Source organism: Antechinus flavipes, chromosome 1, assembly GCF_016432865.1.
Source record: "Antechinus flavipes isolate AdamAnt ecotype Samford, QLD, Australia chromosome 1, AdamAnt_v2, whole genome shotgun sequence".
NCBI classification, from domain to species: Eukaryota; Metazoa; Chordata; class Mammalia; order Dasyuromorphia; family Dasyuridae; genus Antechinus; species Antechinus flavipes.
The window spans coordinates 579263711-579275746 of NC_067398.1; the positions used below are offsets into that span (position 1 = coordinate 579263711).

At 32.2% G+C, this 12036-nt stretch overlaps 1 protein-coding gene across 1 annotated transcript in view; it reads left to right on the plus strand.

Moving 5' to 3' along the window:
- Positions 1-11294, plus strand: part of PLEKHF2 (pleckstrin homology and FYVE domain containing 2) — a 35045-nt gene extending 23751 nt beyond the window's left edge. The window contains exon 2 of the mRNA XM_051970882.1: positions 7577-11294. Within this exon, the coding sequence (XP_051826842.1) occupies positions 7591-8340 (750 nt within the window). The 5' untranslated portion in view covers positions 7577-7590 and the 3' untranslated portion in view covers positions 8341-11294. The remainder of the gene's footprint in view (positions 1-7576) is intronic.
- The last annotated feature ends 742 nt before the right edge of the window (positions 11295-12036 follow it).

Genomic DNA, 12036 nt, shown 5'->3' on the forward strand with positions numbered 1-12036 from the left:
TGGTTTCTGAAGTTGTATTATGCCAGATTGCAGGTTACTCACAAAAAGATTTTAGAGAGGGAAATAAGAAAATAACAACTTTTCTAGCTCTAAAATCAGTGTAAGTAATCTATATTGAGGATATTTTTGAAAATATGAAAAAACTTCTAGACTTTCACAAATGATATTCTATAGCAGATAACATCTGTACAATCACAATAGTTAAGTTAAAGATGCAGAAAATACTAGATCCTACAGTAGTTATTTGATTATATGAAGCATTTGATTCAGTAGAGTGAGATATTTAACTTGTTACATGTTATATATGTCAGCTATTTCTTTTTTGCTGATTTGGTAAAAAGTTTTGAGATACAAGCTCATCTTTTGTAAGCTTTTTGTAAAGCATCTTTGGGACCATTATAGCAGCAGATAGGACAAGTGGTCCTGTCATATGCCACCCCTCTTTAAGTTTTCCATTTAATAGCATTTTATTTTTTTCCAATTACATGTAAAGATAGTTTTGACTTCAAAATTTTTCTCCCTGAACAATTTGAAACTGTACTCAAAGAGCTATGAAACTATCCATTCCCTTTGATTCAGCAGTATCTCTACTGATCATAAAGAGGGATAAATATAAAAGATAAAAAGAGGGAAATAGAGATCATAGAGGAAAAAGAGATTATAAAAAAGTGAAAAGGATCCAATGTGCAAAAATGTTTGTAGCAGTCTTTTTTTGTAGTGGCAAGGAACTGGAAAGTGAATGGGTGTTTATTGGTTGAGAAATGGTTGAATAAGTTATGATATATAAATGTGGTGGAATATTATTGTTCTATAAGAAATGATGAACAGGATGATTTCAGAGAGGGTTGAAGAGACTTACAAGAACTGATGCTAAGTGAAGTGAGTAGAACCAGGAGAATGTAACAGTAGCAGCAAGATTATGTGATGATCAATTCTGATGGACTTGGTTCTTTTCAACAATGAGGGTGATTCAGGCCAATTTCAATAGACTTGTAATGGAAAGAGTCAGGTCTGTGGGGACTAAATGTGAATCACAATCTAGCTTGTTTGCCTTTTTTTTAAAAACCCTTTTGATCTGATTTTTCTTGTGCAACATGTGGAAATATGTTTAGAAGAATTGCACATGTTTAATTTATATTGGATTACTTGCTCTCTGGGGTAGGGAAGAGTTGAGGGAAGGAGGGAAGACAAGGTTTTTAGGATAAATATTGAAAACTATCTTTACACTATTTTGAAAATAAAATGCTATTATTAAAAAAATTCCTCCTTCCTCCCAAAGACAACAAACACAATCTGATAACAGATTTTAAAGTACCATCATGTTAAAACATATTTCCACATTAGTCGTATTATTGAAAGAAAAATCTGAATAAAAGGGAAAAACCATGAGAAGGAAGAAACAAAAGACAAAAGAAAAAATAAAAACAGTGGCTTTGATCTGCATTCAGACTCTATAATTCTTTTTCTGGATGGGGATAGCATTTTCCATTATCAATCTTTTGGAATTGTCTTGCTTCATTGTAGTACTGAGAAGAGCTATATCTTATCATCGTGGATCATTTTACAATGTTGCTGCTGCCCTGTATAATGTTCTCCTGGTTCTGCCTATTCAACATAAATCAGTGCATGTATTTCCATGTTTTTCTGAAATTTGTGTGGTATTATGTACCTTATCTTGTTTGCATTACCTCTCTTCCAGTTTGTTGCTTCATTTCTTCATTCATGAATCATAACATCAGCTTATCAAAACTTGTTAGAATTAATTCATAATTACCTGAAAACCTTCTGGATAAAATCTTAATTTTTTTTTTTTTTGTTGTTGTTGTTTTGGATATGCTTAGAAGTCCATTATTGCTTGTTTCTAGTTTCTTGTCTGTTGTGAATAGTTAAGAGGATTGCTAGTTAAGTGATTATAAGATAAATGAAAACATTCCTTTCTATTAGTTGAAACAAATTAAATAAACTTAAGGTCTAGGAAAGACCTGACCATATTTAGATAATAATAAAATTTAGGAGTTAGAGGTTTTGTAGATTTAGAAATAGAATGAACCTGAGAAACTACCTAGTTCAGCTCCCTTATTTTATAGAAGACAAAACTGAAGCTCAGGAAGGTTAAATATGATTGTGGGATGGGTGTTTAGAGGGAACTTTTATTCGGCCAAGGCTTCTGAAATCCTTTGCAAATTTGTTAAAGAACACAAGGATACAAGAGCAATGAATTGAATACATATGTGTACGATTGATAGAAAGTAGTAGTTACACAGAATGGTTAAATTAGTAATTTTATTTAATTTGTTAAATGTGACCTATCAATATTTCCAGTTGGTTTAGCAAATTTTAAAGGTCAGCTTTTTGTTTTAGAAATAAGATATATCATAACTTTTCAGTAATTGATAATGAGGTTGACACATAGACATTGCCAGAGCTAGTGTATGTTTGGAGGTTAAGGAAAAGTGTGGGAATAGCAATAGGAAAAAACTAAGTATTACTGTGAATAGGATATTAACTCCTTGGTTGTTGTCCTTTTTTGAAGGGGACTTAAGTGACATCACTAATAAAGTTATAGTGCATCTGACTGGCTGATCAGACCAGTATAAATTCAGAATGATCTGTGGCACAGGTCAGGCACAAATAAACTATAAGATCATTTGGGATAGATTTCTCTAAATTTGTGTATTTCCCATATCTTTTGAGTGACTTCAGTTTTGCATTGCTCACAGAGCAACACCCTCTCTGATGAGGACATGCTAAGTAGCCCTGTGCCAGCATCTGCCATGTCATACAATCAGTTCTAAAATTCTTGAGAGACCTTGAGAATGTCCTTGTATTGCTTTTTCTGGCTGCCACATGAATACTTGCCCTCCATGTGAGTTGTCTATAAAAGTCTTTTTGGCAAATCATATGTTTGGCATTTAAACCATGTATAGCCAGCCCAATGGATTTGCACTATATGCAGGAGAATTTGAATGCTTGTCAGTTTGGCAGATGATGTTCATTATCTTCCTAAGCCTATTCAAATGGAAGTAGTGTGCTGTCCAGGTTTCACTGGCATACAATGAATTTATTAGGATAATTTTTTTTTTTAATAGCTTTTAATTTACAAGATAGATGCATGGGTAATTTTTCAGCATTGACAGTTGCAAAACCTTTTGTTCCAACTTTTCCCCTCCTTCCCCCCACCCTTCCCCTAGATGGCAGGTTGACCAATACATGTTAAATATGTTAAAGTATAAATCAAATACAATATATGTATACATGTCCATACAGTTATTTTGCTGTACAAAAAGAATCAGACTTTGAAATACTGTACAATTAGCCTGTGGAAGAAATAAAAAATGCAGGTGGACAAAAATAGAGGGATTGGGAATTCTATGTAGTGGTTCATAGTCATCTCCCAGAGTTCTTTCGCTGGGTGAAGCTGGTTCAATTCGTTACTGCTCTATTGGAACTGATTTGGTTCATCTCATTGTTGAAGAGGGCCACATCTATCAGAATTGATCATCATCTTGTATTGTTGTTGAAGTAGGTAATGATCTCTTGGTCCTGTTCATTTCACTCAGCATCAGCTCATGTAAGTCATTCCAGGCCTTTCTGAAATCATCCTGCTGTTCATTTCTTACAGAACAATTATTCCATTATAATTCATATATCACAATTTATTCATCCATTCTCCAACTGATGGGCATCCACTCAGTTTCCAATTTCTGGCCACTACAAAGAGGGCTGCCACAAACATTCTTGCACATACAGGTACCTTTCCCTTCTTTAAAATCTTTTTGGGATATAAACCCAGTAGTAACTGCTGGATCAAAGGGTATGCACAGTTTGATAACTTTTTGAGCATAGTTCCAAAGGATGATTCTTAGAGACCTTCAGTTGAGTCTTTCCATACTTTCCTTTGGAGCTTTCCAGACATGAATGAGCTAGCTCTGGCAATGTGTATGTGTAAACCTCATTATAAATTTGTACATCCCTGGAAAGTATAGTGCCAAAGTATTGATTATTAACTTCCGTTCAGACCCCAAATTAGCTTTACTGAAGAACTACAAAAAGTCTAATGAAGATGTTTTGATGAGGTTTGATTCAGGAACTCAGTACACTGGACCGCAGAGTACTACCTGAGATAAATTCAAGGGGAATGGAAACAATGATTGCTTGTGGCCACCTTTAGCTTGTCCATTTCTGTCTTCCCCTCAAATCATAAATTTGGTTGAAGAGGGGAAAATTATTTGACATCATTGAAGATTCATGATTTCATATCATATCTTCAGAATAAAAATAAAATAAATATAATATAAATATATAATGTATATGAATATATAATATAACAAATAAAATATAAAAACAAATATATTAATAAATATATAAAATAAATAAAAGATGAATCTCCAAATGTTAAATAAAATTTCCCCAAATATTTTAAAAGATTGTACAAAACTTTTAAATTTGGGGCAGGATAGCAATCTTAAGAAATACCATTGAACTAGTGAGAATTGTATCACACCCTTTAGCAAAGATGTTTTGCTATGGAGCAAAGGTCTTTTTAGACTGGAAAAAAATTAACATTAGATAGTATAGATAGCTATAGGATATGTATTAATGGTTGGGAAATACTAAATAAGAAAATGTCCCAAAGCACTATCCTGATTTGATTCTGCGATTGTCAACTTTATTTCATTCTTCTTCCTTTTCTGAATAAACCTAAGTAAAATTTAGTAAATCCATCTTGTAAAGATTTAATTGTTGATTGTTATCTGTGATCAAGGAAAGAATCTTTCTATGATATTAATCATGCCTTTAGAATTTACTTCATTTGTCTTTTTTTTTTTTTTTTTTTAAGACTGGCTTTTTTCTTGTCTTTTCATCTAATTATATAATTAGGTTCCTACTTGTTTCTTATGATATTTAAATAATTTGGTTAGTTTGTAAAATACATAGATATATTGTACAATCCGTGAAACTGGAAAGAATACTTGATTCCAGAGTTAGAGGAGCTTGAATCAAATTTCCTCATCTATAAATGAATGTATAAAATGAATGAATATAATGTGAAGTCTTTATATTCAGCTTCTAACTAACTTAACTGAATTTGCATTTATTGACTCATCAGTTAGGATATCTTCAGTCCAGGACCAGAAGTTCCAAAATGTTACAGATTAAGTGCCACAACAGCTAAGTCTCTTGAAAGTCTAAAAGTAGGTTGCAGTAGGTTGATAGTGAAAAGAGGGTTAAAGAGAATGATTGAAAGCTGGCCTAGGATGGCATAATTGGTGTGTTTGAGTGGTAATTGGGATCTGCAGTGATCTGCAGGAATGAAGGCCAGTGATATAGGATATTATTGATTGGTAACTAAATAATTAAGAAATCTTCAACCCAAATTCAAATCTCTTATTATGCAACTCCATTTTCTTTTGGTGAATATAGTATACAGTAAAGCATTCTTATTGTAAACATAAAAAAAAGCAAACTATGTTTAAATCAGAATTAGATTTGCTGATAACTTAAAATTTTTATCCATCATATTTTTACTTGTTAAAAGCAGGCATATATCACCAAATGAGTGAATGTGTGTAGTATACATTCGTTCTGTATACATTAATGCAGCTATTTCTAAATTACAATTGTCTGCCCACAATCTGGGATCTGTTTGTGTTAAATTATTTAAAGTAACAAATACTGAAGCAAAGCATTTGCCATGTCCAAAAAATCTCCCTGCACCCTGTATCCATCTCATGAGAGTGCATAGGTACATTTCATCATGAAATTGTGGTTGCTGTTATTAAATCCTTCAAAAAGTTGTCTTCGCAGTGCTGTTGTTATTGTACAACTTGGATGATTTTCTTTGTTATGCTCATTTCATTTTATATTAGTTAATAGTTTTCTCCAATTTTCTTTGAAAGTACCCCTCACCATTTCTTACATGATAATAGTATTTCATTATATTTATATGCCACAATTTGTTTAGCCATTCTCCAATTGATAGGCACCCTTTCCTATGTTACCATAAAAAGAGCTGCTATAGATATTTTTGAACATATAGATCCTTTTCCTCAACTCTTTAGGAGTATGTGTCTAGTTAAAGATACTGAGTCAAGGAGTAGAGTAATATTTGATAACTTATTTAGCCAAATTCTTTTGAGAATAGTGTTGACCCGACAGGACATAATGACGATCAGGCTGAGATATAACTAACATTAAATAAGTTTACACTCTGGTGTTTCTGAGTAATTTGCCATCTGTACTCTAGGTTGGATAATTTAAATTGCAGCTGAGATATATTTACTACATTTTGATGAATAATAAGTCGATTTGACTCTTCTCTCTTTTCTGCTTTTAGCCTATAGAATCAGCACTTGTTCAATAGGGTGACATGAGAGATTCTAGAGAGTCTTTGGGTGTGATTTATGGGATTTTAGACTCTATAATAGTAAAGCAAATAGTTCACAATTTACTAAATTGTGCTCAATATTGTTTGCTTTATCAAATTCAGGGCATTTAAATTCTGTAATTTTGCAACACAATTAGGGGTATTATAACATCTTGTGACTTAGTTGATGGCCTTCCAAAATTGCACTAGTTTAAAAATCCATTATATTGTGGACAGCTTGATCATGAATCTCTCCATTTAGCTAAATAATGGACATATTTAATTAGACCTGTACCTTCCAGAAGATGTAACTTTTTTTTTTTGCATAACCTAGAACCCAGATTCATCTCAATAGCATAATGAAGTATTAGTGAGAGACTTTTATGGAAATCTATTTTTTTTAAACGAGTTTCCAATTTTTGTCAAATTTTTGAATTCTTTGAGAGTTTGCATGTATTTGAAATATTTTAAGCGCAGAAACTATTGTAGTATTGAAGACCAATCTATGAATAGTTATGTGTACTCTGTAGTTATGCAGAGCTATAAGGACTGACATGTCATTTTTTGATTTACACTACAGCCCCATCAGGTCAGTTGTATAATAGTATGTCTGCATCTTAGAGATTAGGAAATTCTCTTTTCTGTAAATGTGTAATCTCAGTGTTAATGATATTAAACTTGGTCATTAATATCCTTCAAGTAAATCTCTTTTCTTCCTCCCTGCTTGCTTCCATAATAAATTAGAACAAAAAGTAAACTTTTTCCAGGGTCTAATCAACTAGGCAGTTCTTTGTTGCGTGGCACTCTACAAAATATATTTTTTTGGTTTTATGAGACTGTGTGTGGTTTTGAAGTTATGAAATTTTTTGTATTTAGTTTTGTATTTAGTTTGTATTTAGTTTTGTATTAAGCTAACCTTTGTGTCACACCTTTTTGGTTTGGCTTTGAGTTCCTATCAGTAGAAAAAGTGCTGTGCGTCAAAATCTATAGGGGCTTTGATGATAAACACTATTTTGTGGGGCATTCAACTGTTGTCTTGGTGATCTTAACTTTTCTACTAGGAATTTTGGAACACTTGACCAGTTTATAAAAAAGTCAATTCAGCATATTAAATCTAGGTCAAGTAATTTGTCCTAGCTTTTGTGAACTTCTGTAAAATTTCCCCTGTATGCCAACAATTTTTCTTTTCTTTTCTTTTTTTTTCTTTAGGTTACTAACAGAAGATGGTGGATCGATTGGCAAACAGTGAAGCAAATACTAGACGCATTAGTATAGTGGAAAACTGTTTTGGAGCAGCCGGACAACCCTTGACTATTCCTGGACGGGTTCTTATTGGAGAAGGAGTATTGACTAAGTTGTGTAGAAAGAAACCAAAAGCAAGGCAATTTTTCCTATTTAATGATATTCTTGTCTATGGCAATATAGTCATTCAGAAGAAGAAATATAACAAGCAGCATATAATTCCCCTGGAAAATGTCACTATTGATTCCATCAAGGATGAGGGGGACTTACGGAATGGATGGCTTATCAAAACACCAACTAAATCATTTGCTGTTTATGCTGCTACAGCTACTGAAAAATCAGAATGGATGAACCACATAAATAAGTGTGTTACCGATTTACTCTCCAAAAGTGGGAAGACTCCCAGTAATGAACATGCTGCTGTCTGGGTACCTGACTCTGAGGCAACTGTGTGCATGCGTTGTCAAAAAGCAAAATTTACTCCTGTTAATCGTCGTCACCATTGCCGCAAATGTGGCTTTGTTGTGTGTGGGCCTTGCTCTGAAAAGCGGTTTCTTCTACCTAGCCAGTCTTCCAAGCCTGTGAGGATTTGCGATTTCTGCTTTGATCTGCTTTCTTCTGGGGACTTGGCTACATGTCAGCCTACTAGATCAGACTCTTATAGCCAATCAACTAAGTCCCCTTTGAATAATGTATCTGATGATGAAGATGATGAAGATAGTAGTGACTAAAAATATAAAAGTATTTTCAGAAACAGAATTGAGAGTGATCAGAGATAATCTGCTTTGGGGGAGATTTATTATTGTGGCCTCCAGAAATTTCATTCTAGCCATAAATTTACCTGAGAAACTTCCAACCTATGTGCCTCAGTATATTCTATTGAGAATAGTTTCACTCTTCTGCAGGGATAAACTATTGCAAATGTATCACATAATTTTCCACCTTCTTATACTTGAGTTTTTCTAGACTATCCTTTTCATATAAGGTTGGAAAAATTCAGTTTGAACTTTTTTTTTTTTAATTAACAGATCATATGCTACATTGATATTTTCATCATTTCTGTATTTTGATATTAAAAAAGCATCATAAAATTATGGAAAACTGAATGTACTTTTGGATTAATAAGTTATTTACATAAGATTAGTAGTTTTTCTAACTATCTAGTGATTAAGGCCCCTAACAAACATTGGTGTCATTTATTTAGCATGAGTTTGTTTTGCTTTTGATTTTTTTTTTGTGCCATGCAGTGCCTTATATTAATAGCACAGTTACTGGAAATAAGCCCCTACATTTCCATATTTTCAATTGTTATAACAAAAGGAAAAACCCATTGGTGCTAGTTGAAATAAATATGTTAAAATCAGTGCTTAAGAAAGTAAGTCCTAACCATGGCTACCAATTTGGGAGACAGTCATTTCCACATGGGCGTGTTTTTCCTATAAAATAGTTGAGTAATTCTATTCTTAACATTTTTGTAGGTACTAAATTGTGACAACCCAGAATTTTATTTTAATGAGGCTTTTTGTTTAAAAATCTACTTTTCAATTTATCAAGTTTATTTTGAGCCTTTTCGATACTATTAGTCTCTAATTTTAGTAATTATTTTAAAAAGCAAATTGAATGGCTTTAAAAGTTGAAGTAAAAGTGAAAATTTTTCATCTAATATCTTCAAAAATAAGCAGTATCTTCCAATCATTCAGTTATAAATGAATAAAAACTACCTTGTTAAAAATAGAAAAGAGAATTGGGCCTGAAAAGTTGGAATTAAATAATTTGCATAAATGATCAGTGCAGAAAATGTCTTTAATATACTTAAATATAAACTGCTTTCTATCCTCAGAGGTCATCTTAGCCCGGTATAAAATAAACTTTGACCTTAAAATGATAATAGACCAGATTTTGTAAAGTTTTGTAAAATTTGAAACAATATTTCTATTTTTGTAAAATGATAGTATGTTTAGTTTGTTTCTGATGTCTTTGAAATTTATGACAATAGAGTTAGGAGATGATCTTTCAAAATTGTGAGCTTTGCTCAATGTTGACTATTTTTTGAGAAGTGACCATTTCTGCACTGTTTGCAAACTTTGAGGCAACCATTAGGCCAAAAGTATATTTATTGAATAAACCTGTGTGTATGTATTGCACTAGTTTTCCTGTTTATATGCTGGAGATAACTATAGTGGGTTTTTTGTATATAAAAATAATCAATTTAAAGTGTATTAACTATAATTCTGAATTCTTCTGTTTTGTCTTAAAATTTGAATATATGGTGCAGATATCATGAGACTTGATTCATTAATTTACATGACCAAGAATTGTTAAAATGTCTTAAAATTAGATTGAAGCACTATTTTGGTTGATTTTCTTTTAACTTTTTAAAAGCTCCTTGAGGTCACATAGACCTACTTGATCTGTTTGCAATATAAAGCAAAAGCACAGCAAGGTTGGTTTTCATTTAAAATAAATGTATTTTTTTCTTCTGAGAGATGAAATTCACATATAGATAAACGTTCAGGTATATGTACATAATTAATGTGCTATGATTGTGTGTGTGTGTGTGTGTGTGTGTGTGTGTGTGTGTACATTCCTGTTGTTTCATATTTATATTAGTTGCCTGAGAAATATGATAAAACCTGAGAACTGAGAAATTTGTTTATATTCTGGTACATAGGAAACTAACCTATTTTAGGAGTCAGATGGACCTGTTCTGACATTTTTAACCTGTTAATTATATTTTTATAATTGAAAATCCTCAGTTACTATTTTTCTTATTGAATGTGATCTGATATTTTTCTTGTAGTACAAATACATATAATTGAGTACCTTTTGCTTTCTTGTTTTTTCCTTTTTTTAAAATCTCTTTTGAGATGCTCCTTTTCCCTAAATACCTTTTTCTACCCTTTAAAAAAAATTGAGTGAAAAAGCTTTCTTTCTTTTTTTTAAACTTTTCCCTCTAAAACAAAATTTGTACTGTGCTGCACTAATCTTTGTAGCTGGAACCAAATTGCTGACAATTGTAGTTGAAGGAAGAAAACGAAGTTTCTATTGGAGGGAAAAAACATGCTTTAAGTGGAAAAGTACCTATTTAAAGCAATTGAAAGCCATTGGGTCCTGATATAAAAATTATAATAAGGTAATGTTACAGGTTAATATTACAATTTCTTATTGATGTATACATTGAATAAGTATACTTATTCCCAATTTGAATTTTTCATAAAATGGGTGTGAACTGTGTTTGTGTAACTTGAACTTTTGAAAGGGCTCAATATTTGTAATCTGTTTTCTGTCAGATTTACTAGTTTTTATGCTCAAATATATCATGTAGCTTTTAATCAGTGTATTAGTATTCTCATTTCTTAGAATTACAGATTTAGAACTAAAGAGATATTAGAGGGATCATCAGAAGGACTAGAATTGAGTATTTCTCCAGTAGACCAGGTGTGGAAATTCACATCAAAAGACTGAAATTTGTGGGCTCTACCACAAATTATCCCATCATGACAACAGTTTTTTAAAAGCTTATTAAATGGGGCAACTAAGTAGCACAATGGATAGAGCACCAGCCCTGAAACAGGAGGACCTGAGTTCAAATTTGGCCTCAGATACTTAACACTAATAGCTGTGTGACCCTGGTCACTTAATCCCAATTGCCTCAGCAAAATAAATAAATAAATAAATAAATAAAAAGCATATTAAATAATTACATTTTCAGTGGGAACTTTATTGATGAGTAGACATGAACATATCCCTGAGGTGAATCAAGATTATAGTAAGTAACCATAATATATTTTACCCTTAAAAATTAACTTTAGGACTTCATGACTGCATACTTACATTACATGATTAATGAGTTCAGCCAGGATCATAGATTTGATATCCAAATGGTCTAATTAGCTTTCATTTGCTCCAGTATCGGAAATTGTATCTTATATCCCATAGATATATACTATTGATCAATTATAAGAGAGACTATATTGACAAACTTGTAGTCTCATCATCTCGACTAGAAAAGGATTAAAAATTCATGTCTTGAGTGTTGTTGTTCATTGCCAAAAAAACCCACCTATATTATGTGATATAGCTATGCTTTCAGATTAGTCAATCACCAAGAATTTGAGTGCTTATTATGTACCAGATACTAAGCTAAGAATACCAAGCAAAGCACAAATTCCCTGCCCTCAAGGAACTTACAGATGGGATAGATAAACATGAAAATAACTAGGTATGTATAAGATTATATTATACAGAGTAGATGGAAAATAATCTCAGAAAAAAATTTACTAGGAATTTGGGGGGACCTGAAAAGGCCTGAAGAAGGTACAATTCAAGATGAGTCTTGAAATGATAGAAATTTGAAAGTGGAGGTGAGGAAAAGGGAGAGCTTTTAGGTATAGCATGTATAGCATTCAAGTTTTCTAGTGGAAAAA